Consider the following 23,987-nt stretch of genomic DNA (forward strand, 5'->3'; position numbering starts at 1 on the left):
AACACCACACTACAAAAACTACTCATTTTTGTTTGTTTTGAGCCAGGCTCCTTATACCTTTATTTGATTTCTTGTAATTATCAACCAGGCAGTGAACAATTATTGTTTATTCAACAATTTTGCCACTCATGACTTCTGTAGACATTTCTTTTTCAATCTGAAGCATCCTACTGTATTTTCTCATTCCTCATATGGAAAGCTGTATGCTTTTTGCAATAGAGAATGAAAACTGTACACGGTATTCAGGGTGCAAGATGCATGCTGAATTTGTATAGCATCATTTTGGTATTCTATATTTTGTTCACCTTTTCTTAACAATTCCTAGCATTCAGTTTGCTTTTTTTGACCCCGCCAAAAGCAGGCATTTTCCTAGAACTGTTGAGATTCTGAGATTCTTTCCTGAGTTGTCATTGTCTGTTTTAGGGCCCAACAGTATGTATGTAGGGTTGGGGGATTTCTTCTTTTTGTACATCACTTCATGTTTCTGTACAGTGAATCATACCTGTTCTTTTATCACTCAGCCATTCATTGTCATGAAGTCCTTGTGCAGCTGTAATGGGGAGAGGGGCGGTTGGGACCTAAGAACCAGACAGAATTTAGGTGCACAGGGTTAGTATCTGTGGTACGGAGCAGGGAGAGGCAGGAGCGGGATCAGCAGCGTTGTACAAGAGGAAAAGAGGGCTGGCTTTTTGAGGCTGAGATCTCTTCCAAAAAGCAATGATCTCCTCCCCTGCTTCGCAGTCCTGCTGATTCTGATCCTGCTTCACCGTCTTCTGCAACATGTCCGGAGTCCCTGTCTGTTTAAGCTGTGTGTACTTCTGAAGTCCCTGCCCTTACACCCCATCTGTTAGACTAATTATCATGGGTAAAATGCTGTGCTATCTGTCAAACTCAGGCACTTCTGTGAGATGGAAGTTCCCTCCCCCTCAATAATTACCCTCTTTTTCCATCCTTCACCCTTGATTTACTTGACTGGTCCTGATTCATCTCAGAAGGATGATGATCATGAAAAGGTAACCGTTGAGGAAGATGCAGCAAGAACGCGCACCCGGAAAGACTTCTGTCAGGTGTCTCACAGATGGAGCGGCTGAGACTGGCAGTCATGAAGCTTGCCCAAAAGGAGAGAAAGCAATGAGATCACAACAAAATTACATCTCCAATCCCAGATCCTAAGCTGTTTTCAGTCTTCTTAAAAATGACTTTTTGGTAAAGCCTGATAACATGGGTAATACCAAACTGTTACCTTACAGAAAGAAGGTGTGCCTTCATTATTCTTATAGTATCTATTAACCTGATTCCAGTCCCAAAACTCCTTCCCCTTCCAAACAGTCAGTCCTTCAGCCAACAAGCCTGTGCTTAGAACAAGAAAGAACTGCATGTGGAGAGAGAGAAGCTGCATCTCTGCTACTGAGTTAATCATTGCCAAAGTACTGGGCACAAGAACTGGAACTCGGTCAATCCATTCTGCTAAATTCCCTGACATAGCTTTGGCTCAGGACAAGCTAGCAGTCTCCTAGGCAATCCTTGGCACGGCTTGGTGTTCAGCACAGGCCAAACATCATTCCCTGCAGGCAATTTGAACGTGGCCAACCCCGCTTGGGGGAGACAGAAAGCGTAAGGATGTGAACACGGCCAGTTTGTGCCAGTTGTTCTTAGGGCCAGGGGAATACCCAATGTCACCATTCTGCTTACTGGTGTAGAAGTAGCCAGAGAGGATTTTACAACAGCAATAAGACAATATTAGCATGAAAAACATTTTGCTCTTGCACGTTCTTGATGTAATTACGTGAAAGTTTAGCTGAAATTCACTGGTCACGTTAAGACATTTCACAGAGCCATCAGAAACTAGGCCCAGGAGTACCCTCGGGAGCTCATCTAGTCCACATCCTTTCCTCAGGGCAGGATCTATGATGCATTCCTGACGGATGTTTTCTTCAGTCTGTTCTGAGAGATGCAATCGATGCAAAGACCAAAAACTCCCAGCCAGTCTTGCCCTCCCTGCTTTGTTAACTTTATCCGTAGAATGTTTTTCTTAGCCTCTAATCAGAATCTTTTCTTGCTTCCTTGAGTTTAAACCCCAGATTTCCTGTCCTATCCACCATGGACACAGAGTGCAGGTTATTTGATTTCTTCTCCCTACCACCTTTTACGTAATTGGAGATGTTTCCTCATCTCATGCTGATTTTCTTTAGTATAAAACTCTTTCTGTGTTTCAGTGTGTTTGTTTATTCTCCCTTTCCAAATAGCTCTAAACAAATGCAAACCAAAACTAGACCAATCTGTCCTGGCTTGCTGGTTATACACTGCTGGAATGTTTCTTGTAACATCTGTTCAGACATATGCCAGGTTGCGGCTATGCGCCATATATGCAGTTGAAAGGAACAGGCATATATTTATCAGCTGTACTTCATGCATCATTTAATAGCAAAGTATTTAACAGTTGATGAGGTTGCCTGTTGTTCCCAGGCAGCTTTCTAGTTCAGATTCTTTGAAAAAGGTTAAGGGGAAAAAGGTTAATATCGTCTTGCTTGTTTGAAATTCAGTCCTAAGCTGTGCTTGTGCCCTTTACACCTAGGCTGGTGTGGTCTGAGAAGGAAGCCAAAATTAATCCAGTAGAAAATGACACATTTCCTGTGAGGGTATTAAGAAAATGGAGTGCCAGGTGTATGAAGTCTCTAGCATAAAATGATAGTTTAAAAGCCTTTTGCAATTTCTCTGCTAACTAGGATTAAACCCGAATGGTTCATTAGCACAACAGGCAGATATGGTTCCTGGAGGACCCCCTCTCCTGAGCTCCCTGCCCCAGGAGGAATTGCATCTTCACTTAGGGAAGTAGAAACAGGGGAGACCTAAGAGGGACGGAAACAGGTAGGATATTTTGTAAGATTGTTAGCTAACATAGAGTAATTATTAAAATAGACTAATGGAGTAAGTAATCCAAACTCAGAGTACTTAAAGTATTGTTTGGTGTCTTATTTTTTGTGATTCTAATGAGGCTTTTGCCTTTCCTGGGTACGGCCAGGATCCTGCTGCTGGAGGCCTGCTGTCTGGCCCTTCCCAGGCACTGCATGTCAGGCCTCTGGGGCAGGAGGTCACGGCATATCGGTTTCTCTCCCAATTTTGGATTCACACATCCCAAACTATTGCCACATCCACTTTAATCATGGGTGAACTATTTTCTTCCAGCATCTCTATTTAATTTTTGTTACTGGTTTTTTTTTCCTGACTTTCCCGTATTTTGCTGCTACGTTACAGTTGCAAGGTAGCGTACGTTCTGCGTATTTTACTCTGAAAATATGTTAGAATCATAGGACCATTTGTGTTGGTAGGGACCTCAAGGAGGTCTCCAGTCCAACCTCCTGCAGCTCAGAGCAGGGGCAGTTGGCCTCCACCAGGCTGCTCAGGGCTCTGGCCAGTCAGGGCTTGGAAACCTCCAAGGATGGAGATGACACAATCTCTCTGGGCCCCTGCTCCACTGCCAGACTGTCCTCATGGGGATAAAGTTTTTCCTTATATCCTGGCTGACTCTTGCCTGTTTTCTCTCGTCCTCCTGCCATGCAAGGACACTGTGACAAGCCTGGCTCCATCTTCCTGACAGCCTCCCTGCAGGAGCAGGGTGGTGGCTGTCAGATCCCCCTCAGCCTTTCCTTCCCCAGCCTGAAGAAGCCCCAGTCCCTCAGCCTCTCCTCACAGGGCAAGCGCTCCAGTCCCCTGAGCATCTTGGTGGCCCTCAGCTCAGCTCGCTCCTGGTTTTTGATGTCTTCCTTGTACTAGAGGCCCCGGGACAGGACACAGAATCGAGGTGTGGTCTAATGAGTGCTAAGCAGAGGGGGATAATCACTTCCCTCAGTCTGCTGGCTGTGGTCCTGTGGTCCTACAGCCCAGGATGCTGTTGGCCTTTGGTGCCAGGGCTCCAGTTCAGGTTGTGTCTGCCAGGACCGCAGGTCCCCTCCAGCAGAGCTGCCCCCAGCCTGTGTCGCTGCCAGGGGCTCTTCCTTCCCAGGGGCAGGACTTTGCATTTGTCCTTGCAAGGTTCCTGCTGGCCCCTTCCTCCAGCCTGGCTCGGTCCCGCTGGTGGCAGCTCTGCCCTCGAGCGTAGTGTGACTGGTCCCCGCAGATTTGGCATTACCTGCAAAGTGGAGGAGCAAGTGCTCCCCCAAATAAAAATGCAAACCAGGACCGGTGCCCTGAGGCACTCGCTTGTTGCCAGCCTCCAGGCAGAGTATGGAGCATGACTCTCCAAGCCTGGCCACCTCACCCGCTGCTCACCCATCTGGTTGTCCATCTGGTTGTCTGCCCATCTAGATCCTAATGTCCCAGCTCACGTACAGTATTGTGGGACACAGTGTCAAATGCCTTGCTAAAGTCAAGGTAAATGGCATCCACCTCTCTTCTCTCATCCACAAATCCAGTAGTTTGATCACAGAAGGCAATCAGGCTGGTCAGGCATGATTTACCCATGGTAAACCCATGCTGACTACTTCCAGTTATCGTTATCTCCTTTGTGTGAGCAGAAGTGTGCTCCAAGAGGAGTGACTCCATGATTTGCCCAGGGAGAAAAGTGAGGCTGACCAGTCTGTATTTTCTCAGATTGTCTTTTGGGCCCTTTTTGAAGGTGGCTGCCTTTCTTAGTTGTGGGGAATCTCCCACGATCTTCATTTCTTTTCAGAGATGACAGAGAGAGGCCTTGTAAGGACACTGGTAGGCTGCCCCAGGACCCTTGGAGTCAACTTGTGTTGTTCACAGGCTTGTGTGGGTAGAGACAACCTGCTTGACTCATCTTCCTTGCCTGTCTTTCCTGAAGAGTTGGTACCTATCCATGCCAGCATCCAGCCATGTGAGCTTTCCTACCTTAAAGATTGTGAAGGACAGAAAGAAGTTAAAGATCAAACTCATTTCACATGTGGTCTCAAGAAAGCCGTATTCCTCAGCTTTTGCTGTCACCTTATTCGACTGATTTAGGGTAGGAACAGTGTGTGTTTATGCAGCCTCCAGTTAGACAGACAATTGATTACTGTAAAAGCCTTTGAGTGTTGCTGCCACGTGAGTGGCATTTGTATGTTTTTCATCAGCATCCATGGAGTCCTTTTTTCCCTTCCTATCCACGTGGCAGTATATAGAAATAGCTCACAGCCGGGAACAGTGGGATATATTGAGATGGAGAAGTAAATTAAGCATACAAGTGGAGAGAGAGCAGTATTCTGATAGAAAGCAACAGACTAATTCCACAATTTCAGGGATGTATTTAGTCAGAACTGGAACAGCTAGTGTAAGGAAGAGAGGAAGAGGAAAGGAACCAGGCAGAGAGGAGAGTAAGAGAGGCAGATGGGGAGCAAAGCTGACACTGACTGGGTGAAGGAAGTGCAAGTCATTAATCAGAGCCAGCATTCGTTTAGTTTGTGACTTAATCACGTGTATTGCGGAGTTTCTCTTTTGAGGTATGGGACTTCAGTACCTTTCCATACCTGAGTGAGTACCTGCTATTACACGTAAACCTAAAGAGAGCGGAGGGAAGACCAGCTCTCGTTCTTAATTCATCTCACTTAAGAAGAGGAGGGAAAGGAAGGCAGCGGGAATCTAGGGAAGAAGCTCTTCCCACCGGCATTAAAAATACTGCTATGCAAAAGAGAATGTGGGTGGCAGTGATTTGTAAGGAGAAATCATAGTGGTGAAATCTGTCTGGTTTGGCTAAGTAGTGACTTTGGAGGAGGAAATGAAAATATCTCTTGAGTGTTTGAAAGAGGAGGAGGAATTACTGAGGGTGGTCTAAAAGAACAAAAGCTACAATAGTAGGTTAAAATTTAGAAAGTACACATAAAGTATGAAGAGATTTTTCCTGACAGTGAACTCGAACAGAAACTAAAGCTGCCTCCGAAAGGAAGTTTTAACAAGATCATTACTGGATTGGATATAGACGGGAAGTAAGATGAGACTAACTGGGAAGTAGACTCAAACCATAAATGAAATGGCTGGCTGTCCCTTTATTTTGTGATAGTCTGATAGCTACAAAGGGGTCTTCTACTATCAGCCTGCTGGGAAGTAAGTGCTACAAGAACAAAGGAATATAAGTATCCTAGAAGTGCTTGTCCCAGAGCTGCTGGGATTAGGGTATGCACGTTAAAGAATCTTTATTTCAGTCCAAACAGATGTCTCGTGTGATATTTCTTTGTACATCCCTGTGTTTAAATGTTTCAATTTCCTGTGCAGCTTGGGAAGCAAAGCAGTCAGATGGACAGTCAAGCAGCCCTCAGAACTCCACCTCCAGCTCCTCTCCCTCTGTTAAGCTTGATAACTCCTTGCCAGGGTTGGGGAAGAAACCATTCCAGAGATCTGACAGGCTCCATGCAAGTAAGATATTTATTTTTCTGCTTACAGAGGTTTGGTTGCTCTGATGACAGAACAAAAGCCTAAATAGCAAAATTGAGTAAAATGTGTAATTAATGCCATTGCTAAAGTGACTTCTGGACAACTCTGGAAGGTACTGGTAGTATGCTGTGTGAATTAGGATAAATAATTCAAACCTTACATATGCAAATAAGCCTCTTCTCATTTCTTATCATCAGAGATTTCTACCTGTGAATTGGCAGCTTGCTGTTTGAGAAGCAAAAAAGGACTTGCATTATTTAGCAGGCTTTTTAATGTACTTAAGACACTTTGATAACATTAAAAAGAAAAAAGAAATTCCTCCCCAATCTTTATACTTCAGACCCCGCTGTTATTTGGCTTCCTTCCCATTCATTGAAGTTAGGTCTTTCTCTGGCCTTTTGTGGTTTCTTTCACATACACCAATGATGGAATTGACCTCGGTGAACTTAAGGATATGCTGAGGTCTCTATCTGTGCTAATCATCCTAGATTTTCTTTATCACTGGTGAAAATAGGCACTTTGCAGGGCATGTTTCATTTGTCCCCTGTAATTAGGAAATTCAGCAACTTAAGTAGATTATAAACCTGAAGAGCCATTTGCTGAATGAGTTCTAATGGAGCAAACTTCCCCTAATGAAACGAGCCTCCATGGCATTTATTTTGTCAGGTACTGTTACCTTAAAAATAATTGCTGTCATCCCTGAAGTCAGGGGGAGCAGGGTCTGTCTTAATATTATCCATTTTGCTAATAATGCACTTTTAATCTAAGCTTCAAAACACATGGTATTTTGCCAGTAATAGACAGTGGATGCATCCAAAGGAAACAGAGTACATGGCACAAATGCTTTCTTCATTATTCTTCTCTGAATTTGCAGCACATACATGAAGCTGGCTGTAGCATAAGGCTTAATGCTGCACTTGCTGGCTTTCAAACACAGAAAAGGAAAGAGCATAGTTACTCATTTTTACGGCTTTGTCTAGTGTTGTGGTTTCTAGGCAAGCACGATGAGCTGATGAATTTTTCTGAAATGCTTTTGCTGAGGACAAAGTAGGAAACTCCAAGAAGAAATCCCGAGGAACAAACGGACCTTAACTAGAGGCTTAAAATAGAAAATTGATGTGGCTGAAAGCAGTTCTAGAAACCCTCCTGAAAAAGACTCCTTGCCAGTCCCTAGATAGCCAGGATTCCTACAAAAGTTAGCTGAACTGACTGGAAAGGACTTCCCACATTTTGTTTTTAACTGTATGTGCAAAGGTAAAACGTATATTTCAAGTCAAGGTTTGAAATGGATTACTAAAGTGGCATTTTGAAAATCTCAGGCACAGCGAACTCCAAAGGAGCCTTTAATCCTCTCCTAGGTAAGATGTTACTTAGGTCTTTGTGGTTCATTGCAGGGCAGCTGAAGAGAACAAAGTGTGCTGAAATTGATGTGGAGACTCCCGACTCCATCCTCGTGAACACAAACCTGCGGGCGCTGATCAACAAGCATACGTTCTCTGTTCTGCCGACAGAATGCCAGCAGCGCCTGCTGCTGCTGCTGCCGGAGGTGGACAGGCAGGTATGTCGTGGTTTCTGTTGTGGAGAGAAGCTAGGCTCTTGGGTGTCAGTAGGGAGCATCTCCAGAAGTAATCTTCAGACTGGACATCCAAATACTGCGTTTATGTCTAATGGGATAGACTTTTTCTTCTGTGCACAGTGTAAAAAAACCTGGAAAATTCTTCAGTGATTTGTTTTGGTATTTGTTGCTGCCAGAAAAAAAGAATTTGGGTTTGATAAACCAGTGGCTTAATCAACTCCATATTAATCAACTGTTTAATCAACTCCATATTCCCAGCTACAGTGAGAGCAATGTTTCTGTTAGGCTGGACTTGAAGAGGGCCAGGAGTGATGGGAATGCAGCGGTTTCAGCATCTTCCTCTCTCCTGTCCTCTCCCAGACTCTTCAGTACAGCATTAACCCTGCAGCCTTTTAGATTGGTGCCTTCCCACAGAATACCTAAACAGATGCGGCCATTTAGTTCCAGCCTCTTCTGTTTCTCGTGACCTTGTGTCGCTGCTGTCCATTCTGAATTTGGTAAAGTGAAAACTGATGGAGTTTTCTATTGCACATTGACACTGTCCAGATTGCAGAGTAGACTTGACGTGCTCCAGAGAGCTTGTGTCCTGACCTGAAACACGCACTGGATTAAAGGTACCAAGCGTGCAGTGTGAGTCCGCCTTGAGGGCACTTTAGTTTTGTGGATTGTCCGTCTAAGACCTCTTTGTGTGTGAAGAGAGGAATTTGGAAAAGCAGAGAAGTACTCAGCGGGGAGGAGTGGGTTCATTTGCTCTGGGAGTGACACAGAAGAAATCGTGAAGATTTTCACCGAGCTCTTCACTAAACAGTTGGTGGTAACTGGGACAATTAACACGAGTGACAAGGGGGTAAGAACTCAGGCTTCAGTGTTGAAAGACCAGCTAAGAGAATCTTCTGATAAGACAAGTTATTTCAGCTCAGCTGGGTCTGATGAATTTCATCCGAAGGGGCACATAAAAGAACTGCCTGAAGCAATCTCAATATCACAGCAGTTTTCTTCAGCGGCTTGCGGAAGGCAGGGATGACACCAAGAGACGAGAAAAGAACCGATGTTGCGCTGGCATGTAAAAGGAGGAAAAAAACAATGAGTTGAGGAAGTGAAGTTCAAGCTGTTTATGCTCAATACCAGAAAAGCTGTAGGTAGAACAAGGCTGCTTCCTTCCTTTTACCTTATTCGTATGTTATGTTTGTCTTCAGCATTCCTACCCGAGCCGGCTGGGAGCTTCAGAGCAAAGTGGGATTCTGTGCTATGCTTCCGCTTCAGTTGTAGGGGTATTAATTCAGATGCCTTAACATATGTGCCTAGAGCCATTTTAAATGTTCTGTAGCTATCAAAGCTGGCTTCAAGGTGCCACTCCAGATGGAAATCTTCTGTATGTCCTGCCTCAGATCTGCAAGTCCCTTGAAGCTACTTTTCTGTGTGGCGTTCAGATTAGTACTAGATGCCTGTGTCTATACACCTCAGTCACCTCCCAGGAGTCTACGTCTCAGCTAGTTACTCTGGGCTCCTCTCATAGAACGTGGAAATCCAGTTGGTACAATCAAGAGCCGGTGACCAAATACAGGTGTCTACTTCAGGACGAGATGAACGGAGTCCCCACCTCCATACACTCAGCTGACTCGATCACTATAAACTGTGAAGGGACAGCAGCTTAGACGTAGACACTTGCAGCACACCCATCCGTGTTCAGTGAAGTTATATCCATCCTCGCAGCTCTGCTGCTCTTGTGGCTCTCACAGAACGTCAGTAATGCGTACGGGTCTGGCAGCTGCGCTGTGGTCTGCTTTACAGAGGATGCGTGGCCGATAGTGTTCGTTTGGAGGTAGGAGGAGTTCTAACGTTTTATGTTGTCTCATAAATTCTAATCTCTAATCGGCATTCATCGGGGACTTGTTAGTCCAAGGCTGATCCAATAAATATTTGAAGGAATTGTTTTATAAGTCCTGTGGCCTTTGTAATAATTAGGTATGTGTCAAAATATGATGTGATGGAGTTTGCAGCTGGAGTTTACTGGCAGGAACCTCACAGCAGATGGTAAGGCATTTCTGTCCTGACTTTTAAGTTTAATTGTCCTTAAATTGAATTAGAATTTGACTGAGAACAAATTTTGACTAACTAAATAATATTGCTTGGCTCCTGAGAGGACAAATTTTACGTTTCATTGTAGCAAATCTCCTAGAGCAGCCCACCACATCAAGTGGTGATGCGTGCTTTATAAAATGTCAGACTTTGCTGTAGTAAACAGGAGAAGAGGTGAAGGCGTTGGACATGCCAGTTGTGAAAGGTCACCTATCTGCTGGGTTTTGCTTGGCAGTGACTCAGTCTGAGCCATTACAGCTGGTGCTTCTGGAGAAGAGAAAGCAGGCACGTTGGGGCGGGACCCAGTCAGCCCTGCGGTAGTTGTCTGTCCTCCAACACAAGGAACAGGCAACGCCATATGTGCAGTAGAGGATAGTCTTGTGAATTCTGCTCCCTGTAGTCGATCAATAGAGATTTGGACTAGAAAAAAAAATCTCTGCTGTTGTAGAACCCTGTAATGGCTGCTCCTAACTTAAAACTTAAGAATCTCTAACTAAACCTTACCTACAAAACCTTCTCTTAGGTCACTTCCATCATTTTAATTACCTGCATCACAAATGCTGCCTCAGGAGAAGCAGTGTTTATCAAATCCTGCACTGTTGAACGTTTGCTGTGCAGATCTCCCAGTGTAATCAGATGCATCCTACATTTGGACAGTTGGATTTTGCTTGTTTGCTCTAATTATTATTTATACAAGAAATGGAAGCACATCAGTTTTGCCCACTGCAAGTTTTTGCGACTTAATGAATAATAGGTGTATTTTTGTGTTTCTGGTAGAGAAATTCCACATTTACTTCTGTGGGATAAAGAGCAAAAGCAAACCTCATGTATATTTTATGACCATCTATGTTTTATATGATAAAAATATAATTTCCCACCGTGCTATGTTCCAGTCTTAGCCTCATGCTTTCTCATTTATGTCCTACTCTATAGCATGACTGCCCTGTTCGGTTAACGATATTTCAAAGACGGAATGGGTTTTGAGCTTCATTTGTCCCTGTTTTTCCTGAGGCATCCGTGGTTATGATTATATACATTTCAGAGTTACTTTTATACGATATGTTTTATGTCCTTGCTTTTCATTCATGCTCTTTATGTTCACCAGAAGGCAGCAGAGCTGTTGCTTTGGACGGTAATTCAGGCGATACTGTGCATACATTTTGCAGGGCAGAAGGCATCTGAAGCAGCTTTTCAGAGGCTGTGCTGTTCTGTTTCCTTCTGCTTCTCCTTGCCACCTGTACCATCTGCTGCTCATGTATGTTTGGGCAGCAGGAGGACTATAGAGGATTGGGCTGAAGCAAGGATGAGGAAAATTTATCACAGCCTCCTGGATCCAGACTTGGCTGAGCACAGCCTTAAGAAGGCTGTTTGTTTTCTTCTGAGAGAGTTAAAGGCAGATTCCAGAGAGATTTGTGGCAGTGTTGGGACTCTTGCCCTGTTCTCAGATCCTATGTGACAACTTTTGACATTTGCCTTTCCAGCTAGTTAATACTCTTTGCTTTGTCATGTATTCCAGGTTGGGGCGGATGGTTTGATGAAGCTGAGTGGCTCCGCGCTCAACAACGAGTTCTTCACTTCAGCTGCCCAAGGCTGGAAGGAGAGGTTGTCAGAAGGTAAAACGTCCCCAGACGACGAAGCGAAACGCTAGAAGGCTTTCAGCTAATGAATGTTTTGGGGAATGTGTAAAAGATATTTATGGAGATGTTGAAGCACTGGAGTGACGTGCTAGGTCAAGACAGCTGTAGTCAGTACAGCCCATGAGAGCAAATGCAAGCCTAGAACTATGTAATCTCAAGGTCACGGAGGGGGCTGCAGTAAGGAGTTCTCTTTTGAACTTAACATGTGGAAAAATGAGCAAGTCTGTGGAAGAGATGAGAAAAGAAGGAAAAATGTGTTTAAAATCTTGCTGAAATGACAGTAGAGCTGTGTTATTCTCAAGTCGTGGTAGCTAAATACAGCCCACTGCTAAGCTCAGTCGAGAAGGTAAATTATGTTCCCAGAGCGATGCACTTTGCCATCAGTGAAGTCGCCTAGCCACAGTTGGTATGGTCAGTCCTTTGAGCCGTAATTTTTTATGTAACAAAGTCAGCCACTTATACACCAAAGTCAGGTCCTAATGTATAGGACTCCTGCACCTTCAACAGTCATTTGCATCTGGAATTTAAAGGTGCTTAATTCCATGATTTGATCAAATCACATCATCAGAAGTGCGCTCGCTCATTGTGGGCAGGGACCACTTCCTCTACAGAACTGAACCACGCAGCCTGTCACCAGGGTTCTTCTAAAGACTAACGCACCGATCACGACTCCCTTTAAGAAGAAGGGAATATCATTTACTCATGCCCAGATGACTGGCTCTTAAGAGGCTTTTCCATAGAAAATGTATCCAATTCTGTATGAATAACCCTTTATGTTTTGGAGATTCTGAGTGTATCTGTGCCAGTAAAGAGGAAGGCATAGACCTCAGCTGCCTATACTGTTTAATTGTTAAAACCATCCCCCGTTTTGGCGCCCGTCACTTAGTGTTGTCCCTTCAGTGCTTCTTAGAAGACCTTTTGTCCACCCACCTCTACACATCTAGAGGGTGCAGCTACATTTACACAAAGACTTTCTCACCAGAGTAAAACTGCTGTAGAACCTGCTACGGTGGTAAAGCTCGCAACAATGAGGGTGAAGTCTGGAGATCTCCACTGACATTCTCACTGAGCACTGTATCTCTGCTCAAGTATCAAAGCACGATGCCGCTGTGGGCAGAGCAGTCCTGCAGGCTTTCTTCAGCTCCTCTTCAAGGTACCAATGATTCGTAACAGTGCTGTTTGGGGGCACCCACGGCATTATCTAACGTACGCAGGCCTGGTCAGCCTCAGTGTCATCATTGGGAAAGTCATGGAGCAAGCCCTCTTGGAGCACATCTCTGGGCGTGTGAAGAAGGTGACTGGAAACAGTCAGCATGGTTCTACCAAGGGTAAATCATGCCTGAATAGCTTGACTGCATTAAAAATGACTGAATTTGTGAACAAGGGGAGAGCAGTGGGCGTCATTACCTCAACCTAAGCAAAGCTTTTGACAACTGTCTCCCACAATACTCTTGTATCCATGCTGGGACACTCGGGTCGAGATGGGTGGGCAACCAGGTGGGTGAACAGCCGGTTAGATGGTCAGGCTTGGAGTCATGGTTCACGCCTGGAGGCTGGTGACAAGTGGAGACCGCGGGGCTCTATCCGGGCACCGGTCCTATTTGCCATCTTTATCAGTGACCCTGGAGGAGTTTGCGGAGGACACCAGACTGGGGGGACCAGTCAGTACGCTCGAGGGCAGGGCTGCCATCCAGCGGGACCAAGACAGGGCGGCGACGGGCAGGATCCTGCCCCTGGGAAGGAATTGCCGCTGGCAGCGATACAGGCTGGGGAGGGGTGACCTGATAGCAGCCCCCTGCTACCTACGGGGAGGCCGTCAGGAAGACGGAGCCAGGCTTGTCGCAGCGGTGCGTGGCAGGAGGACGAGAGAAGACAGGCGCGAGTCAGATGGGATATAAGGAGAAACTTCTTCCCCACGAGGACAGTCCGGCAGTGGAGCAGGGGCCCAGAGAGATTGTGTCATCTCCATCCATGGAGGTTTCCAAGCCCTGACTGGCCAGAGCCCTGAGCAGCCTGGTGGAGGCCAAGCTGCCCCTGCTCTGAGCTGCAGGAGGTTGGACTGGAGACCTCCCGAGGTGGCTATCAACCTTCAGGTAGACGTTCATAAGTAAATTACTTCCACTTGACAGCAAGCTACCATGTAGGTTTCCACTGTGCTTTGCGCTCAGTGCACATCAGCCCAAGCTGATGTCTCCAACTGGGAGACAAAGGTGGCATAACCACAGCAATGAAAATCCAAGAATTCACTGCTACAACAGAGACCGTTTCAAATGATTGAATGTTGTACCCTGTTGCTAAATTACTCTAAGTGAAGGCAGGCGTTCCACTGTTCTTGATGCAACAGACCTTCTGTATTTATTTACCTGACCAAGTTTATACAAAAATAGAAAAGAAAGTTGATGTACCAGGGATTGTTTTGGGCCCTCTGTACTTGCTGCAGTAAGAAGGTGACTGTCCTGATTTAATACTGACAAGGAACAGTGTACTAAAAAGGGACACACTCTTAGTTTCCTTCAGACATTATTTTGATAACTGCATGGAGAACAAACTCAGCAAGAATTTCTTGCAATCCCCTTATTTGACGGGAGAAAATTGTTGAGAAACAAACCGTGCAGTGATGGAAGTATCCAATTTCTGTTAATCTCTTCAAAGAATCCCCTCTCTTTGGTAACTGCAGTGTTGGAAAAAGATCTGATTCCAGTAACTGTTTCCTCCAGCGCTAAAGACCACAAACAGAATAGTGTGTGAACTAGATAAACCTTGAGAAGGAGTGAAGTCTTGAGACTCAAGGTCACACGTCTATCATCAGGGCACTGCAGTTGTGTCAAAAAACCAACCTTTCTTGTTGTCTCATGATGAACTCTTAAAATATTAACATACGGTCTTACAAACCTTAATGGTTCAGAGCTGCGTCGGGGAGGGTTCGGACTTGACATTAGGAAACATTTCTTACAGACCGCAATACGTGTATGTGTGAAATGTGCGCTTCAGATGTGTGAGAGGGTTTTTTTGTTTCCCACCTGCCTGCGACAGAATAGCATCCGTTGCCAGAAATATTTTCTGTCATGTGTGCTGGGCAAGAAGTCTTTGATGTTCTTGCACGCCTATTTCACCACAGCCGTCCACGACTGTTGTTTCAAGGTGCCCTATTGCTTTGCCAGCAGCATAGGCAATAGCTTCATATCCTTCAGAAAATGGCAGTTACACAGTGCGTGCACACATACAACATATGTTTGTGTATAGATTTGTATTCATTTAATAAGCGCTATTTCACATAAAGCACCTATTGGCAGCCAGAGTGGACGCTGACAGGGAAAGGAATTGTGACTGTCGGGCGTAAAGCTGTGGCCCATCCGCTGCAAGGAGCAGGCAGCAGAGAAACACTTGGCAAGCTGCGAAGGGGACTTCTGAGACAGCAGTCTCACCTGCAAGCGTGAAGGCTCCTGTGGTTATCCTGATTCATTTTATCCATAGCTTTTCTTGAAGATATCCTTTGTTGCATTTTGCAGGTGAATTTACACCAGAAATGCAGCTAAGAATACGGCAAGAAATAGAAAAGGAAAAGAAGGTCGAGCTTTGGAAGGAACGTTTTTTTGAGAGCTACTATGGTCAGAGGTAAGACATTCAACTGTCTTTTTTAATCCCGCATTGCCCGTCCAGATGTACCTGTTGCTGCGTCTGTAGCGTGCTGTCCATCGATAAACATCATTTGTCATTAGTCCTGAAACCTGGAAAAGGTCTCTAGCTTCATCTGGCTGCCACAGACCTGAGAAAATGCCGGAGTGATCTAGGTCAGAAGTGATGTGTTTGCTGTCATGACTTCTAATGCTTTAACCAGTGTAGTACTGTTTTCCTTAGGCGAGGATGTCCTTTAGACTTTGCATCTTAACTTTTCCCACTCCTTACTACGACGCTTTGAGACACTCCCCTCTTACAGTTCTTCTAGTGTCAGGATTCTGGAGATGTACAGGTGGGTGGTGGTTGAGTGTACTCTACCTTGCAGTAAGTCACCTGCTACGTAAATCTTGTGTATTTCCCCACATCTTCAGTCAGACACGTATTTGATTAAACTCCCAAGTCTGCAAGTCTTTTATTCTGTGTTTCTTTTTGCTTCAAGATTTTCCCATCCTTTTGGGCTAAGGGGAGGATTTCAGGTTTCTGTGCGAGTAACTGTACTAAGAAACTTGAAAACGAACAGACGCATATAAATAACTACTAAGGAATTTCTTATTAGTTAGCTTTATGCTTGTCCTTGGCCTGCCAGCCAGTTTTCCTCCCATTCATCTATGAGGTTTTAACCCTCTAGAGCATTTGGATTATTGCAAGCCCTGTTTCTCATTCTGTGGACTGATAGTTTGGGGTTTCATGGACGAGTAGGAGGCTGGTGTGTGTGCGTGGACATATGGCAGGCTGCAGTACCGAGTAAAGGAATACACCAGGTTGAGAACACAAGCGATGTAGTGGCATTAGCAAAGAGCTTTACTCAGCTAACTTGCCCAGTTCTCTGAGTGTTGAAAACCAGGATGTAAACGCGCATGGAGCTCTGTGCTGGAAGATAAAAGGTGACAGCCGCATTCTTGAAGCTTTAGGGGGACGGGGACAGTAGGACAGCGAGGAGGTGACATGCACAATAGCAGGACTTCAGCTCTCTCTAGCTCCTAAGAACTTGCCTGGTATAAATCAATCCCACAGATTCATCAGACTTTATGGGTTCGTGTTTGGGCAAAAAACCCAAATGCGATGTTTCGTTCAGAGGGATGAAGGAAGTTAATCCTAAATCAGACGTCTCTCTGGGAATTCGATTCCCAGCTGGTTCATTTCCTTCACAAATAAAGATGGATGAACAATACAGGGAAATGCTTGCAGCTTTTGGTGATGGAGAAAGGCAGCAACGTGGGTTCTAAGCTAAGGGTACATCCGTGGTTCTGGCACTAGCCATGTTCCTCTGGAAAAAACGGTGGGACGCTTTTCAGGAGTTCGGTCTCCCTTTCCGCAAATGTCACCGTATGAGCTGCAGTCAGATGCAAGCTGCGTGGGGTTGTTCGCATGCTGCAGAGATGTGTCTGTGGTGGCTAATAAAGGGAATATTTACCGTTGGCCAAATTCTTTTGGTTTGCAGCCTGCAAAATTTGTATCTGGGTAGAGGACTAGATCGAACCTGTGTTCCATGCATTTCATTTAGCTGGTTTTAAACTTTGCTATTAAGTTCTGTTTCATGTGGAAGTACTAACAGTACTGCAGGTTTTCAAAGGTCGTGGCACAGAATTAGGTGCGTGACACATACTTATTTAGGGTGTGGTACGTAGATAATCCTCTCTCAGTTTTCATAAGGATAGTATGCTTTCTGCAAGAATGTTTTACAAAATAAAAATTCTGTTTTTATTGATAGTTCTGGGCTAAGTCCTGAAGAGTCCAAGAGACTGACAGCAAACACCAGCCCTGCCGAGACAGAGCCTGAAAATCCAGCAGCTGAACAGCCAAAATGCACGCCAGCCTCTCTGGCACCACTCAAAGAGGAGATTACTTCTCCGTTAGAGCCTAAAGCACAAGCAGTCCAGGAAGCACCAGCGATGAAAAAAGGAGGAGAGGAGAGAAGAGAGGACGTGCAGCCGAAACCAGCCAAACCTGCAGAGGCCTCGGTTTCCCCGGATGGGTGTGCAGTGAAACCCAGCGACCATTCTCTCCCTATAAAAGAGAGAGTCCCAGGAGAATCCATTCAAGAGAAACCACAAACTGCCGCTAGTCAAAAGCCTGAAGAAGAGAGAAAGCATGCTGCCTCAAAGGAAGTGCTGGTGAAAGAGACTGTCAGTACCTCAGTTTTGGCCCTGAGTAAACCAAAGAGCCCCGAAGCAGGTGAAGTAGTAGCAAAGGTGAAAAGTCCAGCGATGACTCCAGAAACACCAGAAAAGAAGTCCTCTGTCAATGAAGAAATGGAAGTCAGCGTTGAAGCCCATAAGAGGAAGTCAGGGAGTCGCGAAGAAGCTCTAACCACTCCTGGAAAGAAGCCACGCATCATGGAGAACTGTCAGCACCACCAGGCATTTCGGACCCAGCCACAGTCCTTTCCTGCAGCGGGGACCCCGGTGCCACGGGTGCCCCCACTCAAGGTAAAGAGAAATGAAGACAGATCCACAGAGTGCCCTTACGTGGGTCAGTTCAGCTGGCGGCTCTTGCGGAAACGCTGTGTCAGTTCTAGTTATGTAGGTAAATTGTGTTACCTGCTTATTTTAGTGATGGTAATATCTGATCCAAAAATGTAAAAGCTCAGCTGTTTGCTAAAGGGAATCGACGTAACTTCAGTTAAGTATCTCTCGTACACATGCATCTGTTAAAAGATCTCTTGGGCAGGAGCTCGAACACTTGTGCAAAAGCCCAAGACTGAGTGTAACAGGGAGTACTGTCATTCACGGTGCAAACTGGGGAGAGCTGCAGAGGAACTGCGAGACTATTGTAACAAAGCACGTTGTAGCCCAGGAGTGCGCAGAACTTTGCAGATGTGTGAGCATCCCCAGCAGTACAAGAGGTCCAGAAAGAATGCTATCAGCAGCTTCCTCTATTATATCAAGTCCAGAAATTAAATTATTTACCTGTGTTTAAAAACAGACCATCTAGAAATAATGCAGTTATCATTTATACCAGCTGAATGCAGCGCAGCGCCAGACTAGGTAGCAGGGAGAGACTATTTTGGGGAACATCTCAATTCCAAAAGCCCTTTCGCTGCCGAGTCTTAGCGAGAACCCACGTAGGAAAGGAAACAGGCAGTCAGTCACCACTAGGATAGGGCAGAGGGAAAGGAAGCGTGAAAGAAATGTTCCAGACTTTGGCCTGGACGATGCCGTCCTCTTGCACTTGAGATCCCGGTCATAGGACCACACGCCTAGTACTGAACTGCCAGGACATACCCCGTTGGCAAGTAATGAACGCTCTCGATTCAGGCAGTTGGTACTCTTTCAGAAAATGATTGCAAGATGGCACGTGTACAGATAAGATGGATTCTGTCTTCAGTGATGTTACGCTCAACAGTAGGTAATAAGTGGATGAACCAGCACAGAAATTTTTTGTACAGTCGTGTGTGACTGTATGAATAGACCAGTTTGGTTTCCGTGGAGTAGGGCCTGTGCTTTTTCTGCCAGGATGTGCTCTCATTAAAGTTCAGCTCCCTGGTTTGGGGCCTTAGGCAGAAGTTGTAAATGGAAAACTGTTTAATTACTGAATTTCGCTATGTCCTAAGAATTCTACTCTCCTGTTAAGATTCTTTTATACTAGGAAGTATACAAACACAAAATTTTAAAAACGGTTTACTGTTCTCACTATGTTAATAAGTATAGCACGAAGGTAGGAAAGCATTAATAAAATTTGTTAGTGACACAAAATTGGGGGGAAACTGTCAATAAAAGAGATTTGAAATATCGTACAGGAAGAATGGTTGACCTTCCAGTGTAATAAACATGGGATTTAATTTAATAATAGAGTGAATTGAAGGGCGATTGAAAATATTCTCCCCTGTAAGGTAGACGACATGTCATTCCTCAGAAAAGAAAGAAGTGGTGAACTGGTTAATCGGAAGATGAGTGGGAGTCAGCGAGGTATTGCAGATACATGAAAACAAATGGAACCTTAAAATATTCTCGCTTAAATCCTTGCAGTGGAGACAGAAGGGCACTAACATTAGGGCACTGTTCCCATCACTTACATTAGAAAGAACAAACTTACAGAAAGTAAACTGGAATAATGAGGGGAGTGGAGAACATATTTTAGAAGAAAGGACTAAAATATTGGCATTTTATCTACAGATAGACAGTAGCGGGATTATTATTACTTTGTATAAAGACACCAAGGAGACAAGTGTAAATAGGCGGGGGTAGAAGAGCAGTGCAGCGTCAAGCAGAATGTCGATACACACCTTTAAAAGGATATAAATGACATATGAATAAAGTACGAAACTTAGAGTAAGGGACGATAGGTGTTCAGCTCTGGAACAACCTCACAGTTTTTTCTGAGGGAGCTTGATCGGCTTTCGAGCAATGGTGTACGAGGTACTAGCCTGCAACTGCAAGGGATGAGCTTCCAGTCTGAGTCACTCAGATTGTAATAGACTTAAAATAGGTGTGCCAGGCATCAAAGATCCTACACGTCTTTTATTATTTATCTCAAGTGAGGGAGATCAGGGATTTCTCCAAAGGGATTTCTCCGAAATTACAACTATTTCTCTACGACTAAACTGTAAACGCTTCAGTTCTTAAATATGTGGGTTAAATGTTCCCCGTATCTCAGCTGTGCTTTTCTCCTCCTCTGTTTCAGATTCCTGTTTCCAGAATCTCCCCAATGCCATTTCCTGCGGGCCAGGTCTCTCCCAGGGCACGTTTCCCAATCTCGCTTTCCAGTCCGGGAAGAACAGGGGCCAGAACTCTGGCAGACATCAAGGCAAAAGCCCAGCAAGCCAAGGCTCAGAGGGCAGCGGCCGCCGCCGCCGCCGCCGCTGCTGCTGCCGCCGCCTCGACGGGGGGGGCTGTCCCCGGGCCTGGACCGGGCGGTGGTGGGGGCCCGCCGGGCGGTGGAGGAGAGAAGAGTAACGCAGCAACAAGCGGAACCAACGAAACTGGAATTCGAGGAAATGCACTGGAACTGGCAGGAACTGGAAGCGGGGGAAGTTCGAGAAGGTTTCTTCCCCATTGTCCAGGGACCCATACCCAAATGGAGACCCAGGCCACGGACCAGGCACCACCTCACAATCCTTCTAGAGCACAACTACAGCAGAATTCCACACTGCAATCCCGAGCTCCAGCCAGCAATACAGGCACCGGCTCCTCCTCATCAGCGGCATCGGCATTAGAGAAAATCAACAGAATAAAGCAGAGCCCTCCCAGCATGACTGTAAATCAGGTTTCAGGCTCCCCGTATGCTGGTAGCAGCGACAAACAAGAGAAAGCACCTTCTGCTCCGGCAGGTCCAAGCCAGGCCTGCGGGGCATCAGCCGTCAGGGACGGCACAGTCTGCGTCACGGTGCCCACAGCAGATACCAGCACCAGTGTAACTAAGGTAGCACCTACGGCCTTAGGAGGGACCGGCTTAGATGTTTCTAAAAGCAAAGCTCCTTCCCCTCTGATGTCCTCACTAACATCCACGAGCTCAGAAGCCCAGGCTGGAGGTGTGGTCACGTCTGCTACGTCTGTCCCACCCTCTAACACCCCGTCAGTAGCGCCTAGCCTTAAAACTCATGCAAGTTCAAGCTCAAGTGGGGCCCTCCCAAAACCAAGCTCCAGTATTCCTGCTAACAACCCTTTGGTCACCCAACTTCTTCAAGGCAAGAACGTCCCCCTGGAGCAAATCCTGCCGAAGCCGCTCACCAAAGCAGAAATGAAAACTGTCCCATTAGCTTCTCCTGAAGAAAAAGGGGCAGCAGCAGCAGCCAGTGCTACAAGCGTAGCAGGGAACGGCACTGGAGCCGAGGGTGGTGAAAGACAATCGAGTTTACCCACACAACAGCTTGGGAAGATCTTTTGCCAGAACAGGCCTCTGCCTCACATTCCAAGGACCTTTCCGCTCTCCTCGGGAAAGGACCCCAGTCTTGACCAGCACCAGTGCCACGAGGCGCTCAGCAAAACAACCCAAGAGCAGATCCTTCAGACTCTTATCAAGAGGGTCCAGAGGCAGAATTTGTTGCCAGTCCTTCAGCCTTCACAACTGAACCTCACCCACTCAGGTTTCCAGTTAGAAAACAGCTCCACCAGCCAGAGATTTATGCTGGGTTTCATGGGCAGAAGGACATCCAAGCCTGCTATGTCTGGTCATTATCTGCTCAACATTTCCACCTATGGCCGTGGCTCAGAGAGTTTGAGGAGAGGCTTCTCCTTGAACCCTGAAAACCGCTTGTGTCTGAACAGTCCTGCTGATGCTCCAAAAACAGAGTTTGGGGAATGTGAGGAGATAGCTGGCCACGGCAGCAGCAGCGATGAAGGAGATGCAGATGATGAGAGTACTGGTGATGAACGTGAACATATCAGTGTAAAAGAGGAGCCCCAGGCTTCCGGTCAGTGTGACAAAGAGCAGGTATCACATAGCATAAATTCTTCGGATTACAGCACCCTGGCTAAAAAGGGTGTAAAGGCAGAAGCAGCCACGTCTCAGCAAGCAGCAGTCAACAAGGAGAACGTTCAGGCATTTGACGGCACTACGCTAGCACGAGATTTTATTCAAGCCGCTCAAGAGCAAATGGCACATGCAATGAGGGGGAAAATGCACAGCAATCCGGAGCTTTTCAGTACTTCCGTACCGTCCTCGGACTCTGCGCAGCAGCAGCCTCCGCTGCTTTCTCCTTCACACCCTCCGAAGCTATCTGGAAATGCTGCAGCACAGCTCATTGGGCCCAGTTACAGTGGCACAATAAACGTCTCCACCTCCCCGGACGTGAACCAAGGGTCTCTTATGACTGGGCTGTCTGAATGCAATCAGTTGGCCAGTAGCATGGGGAATGTCATGTCCTTCTCTGTGACTGTAACCACCATTCCCACCAGCCAAGCTATGAACTCTGGCAACCACGCTCAGACCATCCCCGTTCAAGCCTTCGCTGAAGACAACAGCATGGAGGATTCCCCTTCCAAATGTTACTGCAGGTTGAAAGCCATGATCATGTGCAAGGGCTGTGGTGCCTTCTGCCATGATGATTGCATTGGCCCCTCTAAGCTCTGTGTCTCCTGCCTCGTCGTGCGGTAACCGGGACGGGAAGTGGGGAAGAGGATGGCGTGGTTTTGGTTTTGCTTTCGGAAGTACGTTGGGAAGAAACAGGAAATTTACTGCCTTGCACAAGAGACACGTTACTGAATCAGGAATACAGAGTAGAGTTCTTCTTTCATTAAAGAAAGAGCACCTTCTTGTACAGTGAGTCTAAATTGAGCTCAACTACGTGAATTGTGACAAGAGTTTGCACTTAAGGAATTATGTAAATACGTCACATTATTTTGTTTAAAAATATTTTTTCAATCTTTTAGGAGATAGTGTTTGACTTGTACTGCAGTTTCATTAACCCCAGCCTGCTATCCAGCATGTTTGCTGAGCTCTGCTCTAGATGGGGGAACGAACCCCCGGCAAAACTTCAGCCTGTTGTTGGTCTTCTCTGGACAAAGAGAAGAACGGGATAATCAAGAAACTAAACATTTGTACTGACTGATCACAGAGCACCGAAGCGGGAACCCCTGAAGGGGCTCGCTTTGTTGCTCTAAATTTTAATTCAAATTTTTCAGAATTGGAAGGCGTTAACATTGTACCAGCTTTTCAAGTAATTGCCTTTCACTTGTGACCAGGCTGTTTCCAGAAGGCATACTGGGTTGTGCAATACTGGCTGGTGTTTTTGATTTGCATATCCTCTCCTCTTCAAGGAGTCAGTTGCAGTAACCTTGTTTTAAGGAAGGCAGTGTCTTGATTTGCTACTGGTAAATACTGAAAAAGGCAACTGTACTAACCATAGGATTCGAGAATTTAAATCGCTAAAACAACTCAGTAACTGTGATTATCGGTAATCCCAGGAACCATTTAAAGCAGAGATCGCAAATATGTGCTGAACTGCATTTCATTTCTGGACTGTCAGGACTCGGCAGAAATCTGCTTTCTTAGGCATTTTGAGTGAGCTGGAAAGTGCCATCCCACAGCCACGACCCATCCGCTGTTAGGGCACATGATGCAAGTGAAGTGCACTAAGTGTCACCCTCGGTCCTGCTGTTTCTAGGAAGCTTACTGTGCTCATTCAAACCTCCACGATAGTCAGACGTCTCCGATTTCTAGAGAAGATTTTATATTTAGCTAAGCGTAGGGAAAGGAAAACAAGTGTCTTGTTGGGCCTCACCGTTAGCCCGCTGTGGGTGTCTCTTTGTGTTTTAAAATACCAAATCAGGCTTGACTCAGCTTGGATTTTGCTCAGTTGAGGTCCGGGGTTGCGTTGGGGCTGGGGAAGGGGGCTGCACCGCACCCCTCATACCTGATGGTGGGACACAGCTAGTGATGCTCATCCTCACTTTCGGTGTTCGCGAATTCATTCGATTAATCGAAATTAAAGCAGTTACAAAATGGTACTCTGTTCTCAACAAGAATAATTGACGACAGGCTGGCTAATGAAGCACACGCCAATCTGCATTTTGATGTATCGCAACATGTCCGCATCACACCCAGGATCTGTATGTTATTTCTCTTCCGAAACAAAGAACATCAGGTTCGCTAATCACGTCCAGTCCCATGTTGTCGCTGTGCGGGGCGGGTGGGGGGCCATACTGCATCTTGGTCAGGTAACAGATCGATGTATCTTTTTGACGGAAAAGCACTGAATTCACTTTTAATCC

General features: G+C 45.9%; 1 protein-coding gene across 1 annotated transcript in view; it reads left to right on the forward strand.

Moving 5' to 3' along the window:
* Positions 1 to 23,578, forward strand: part of ASXL2 (ASXL transcriptional regulator 2) — a 126,763-nt gene extending 103,185 nt beyond the window's left edge. Inside the window, exons 7-12 of the mRNA XM_050893888.1 lie at positions 6,208 to 6,348; positions 7,761 to 7,924; positions 11,538 to 11,634; positions 15,168 to 15,273; positions 17,048 to 17,765; positions 19,960 to 23,578. Coding sequence (XP_050749845.1) covers positions 6,208 to 6,348; positions 7,761 to 7,924; positions 11,538 to 11,634; positions 15,168 to 15,273; positions 17,048 to 17,765; positions 19,960 to 22,371 — 3,638 coding nt within the window. The 3' untranslated portion in view covers positions 22,372 to 23,578. The remainder of the gene's footprint in view (positions 1 to 6,207; positions 6,349 to 7,760; positions 7,925 to 11,537; positions 11,635 to 15,167; positions 15,274 to 17,047; positions 17,766 to 19,959) is intronic.
* Positions 23,579 to 23,987: the final 409 nt, after the last annotated feature.

The sequence above is a fragment of the Gymnogyps californianus genome, chromosome 3 (assembly GCF_018139145.2).
Source record: "Gymnogyps californianus isolate 813 chromosome 3, ASM1813914v2, whole genome shotgun sequence".
Lineage (NCBI taxonomy): Eukaryota > Metazoa > Chordata > Aves > Accipitriformes > Cathartidae > Gymnogyps > Gymnogyps californianus.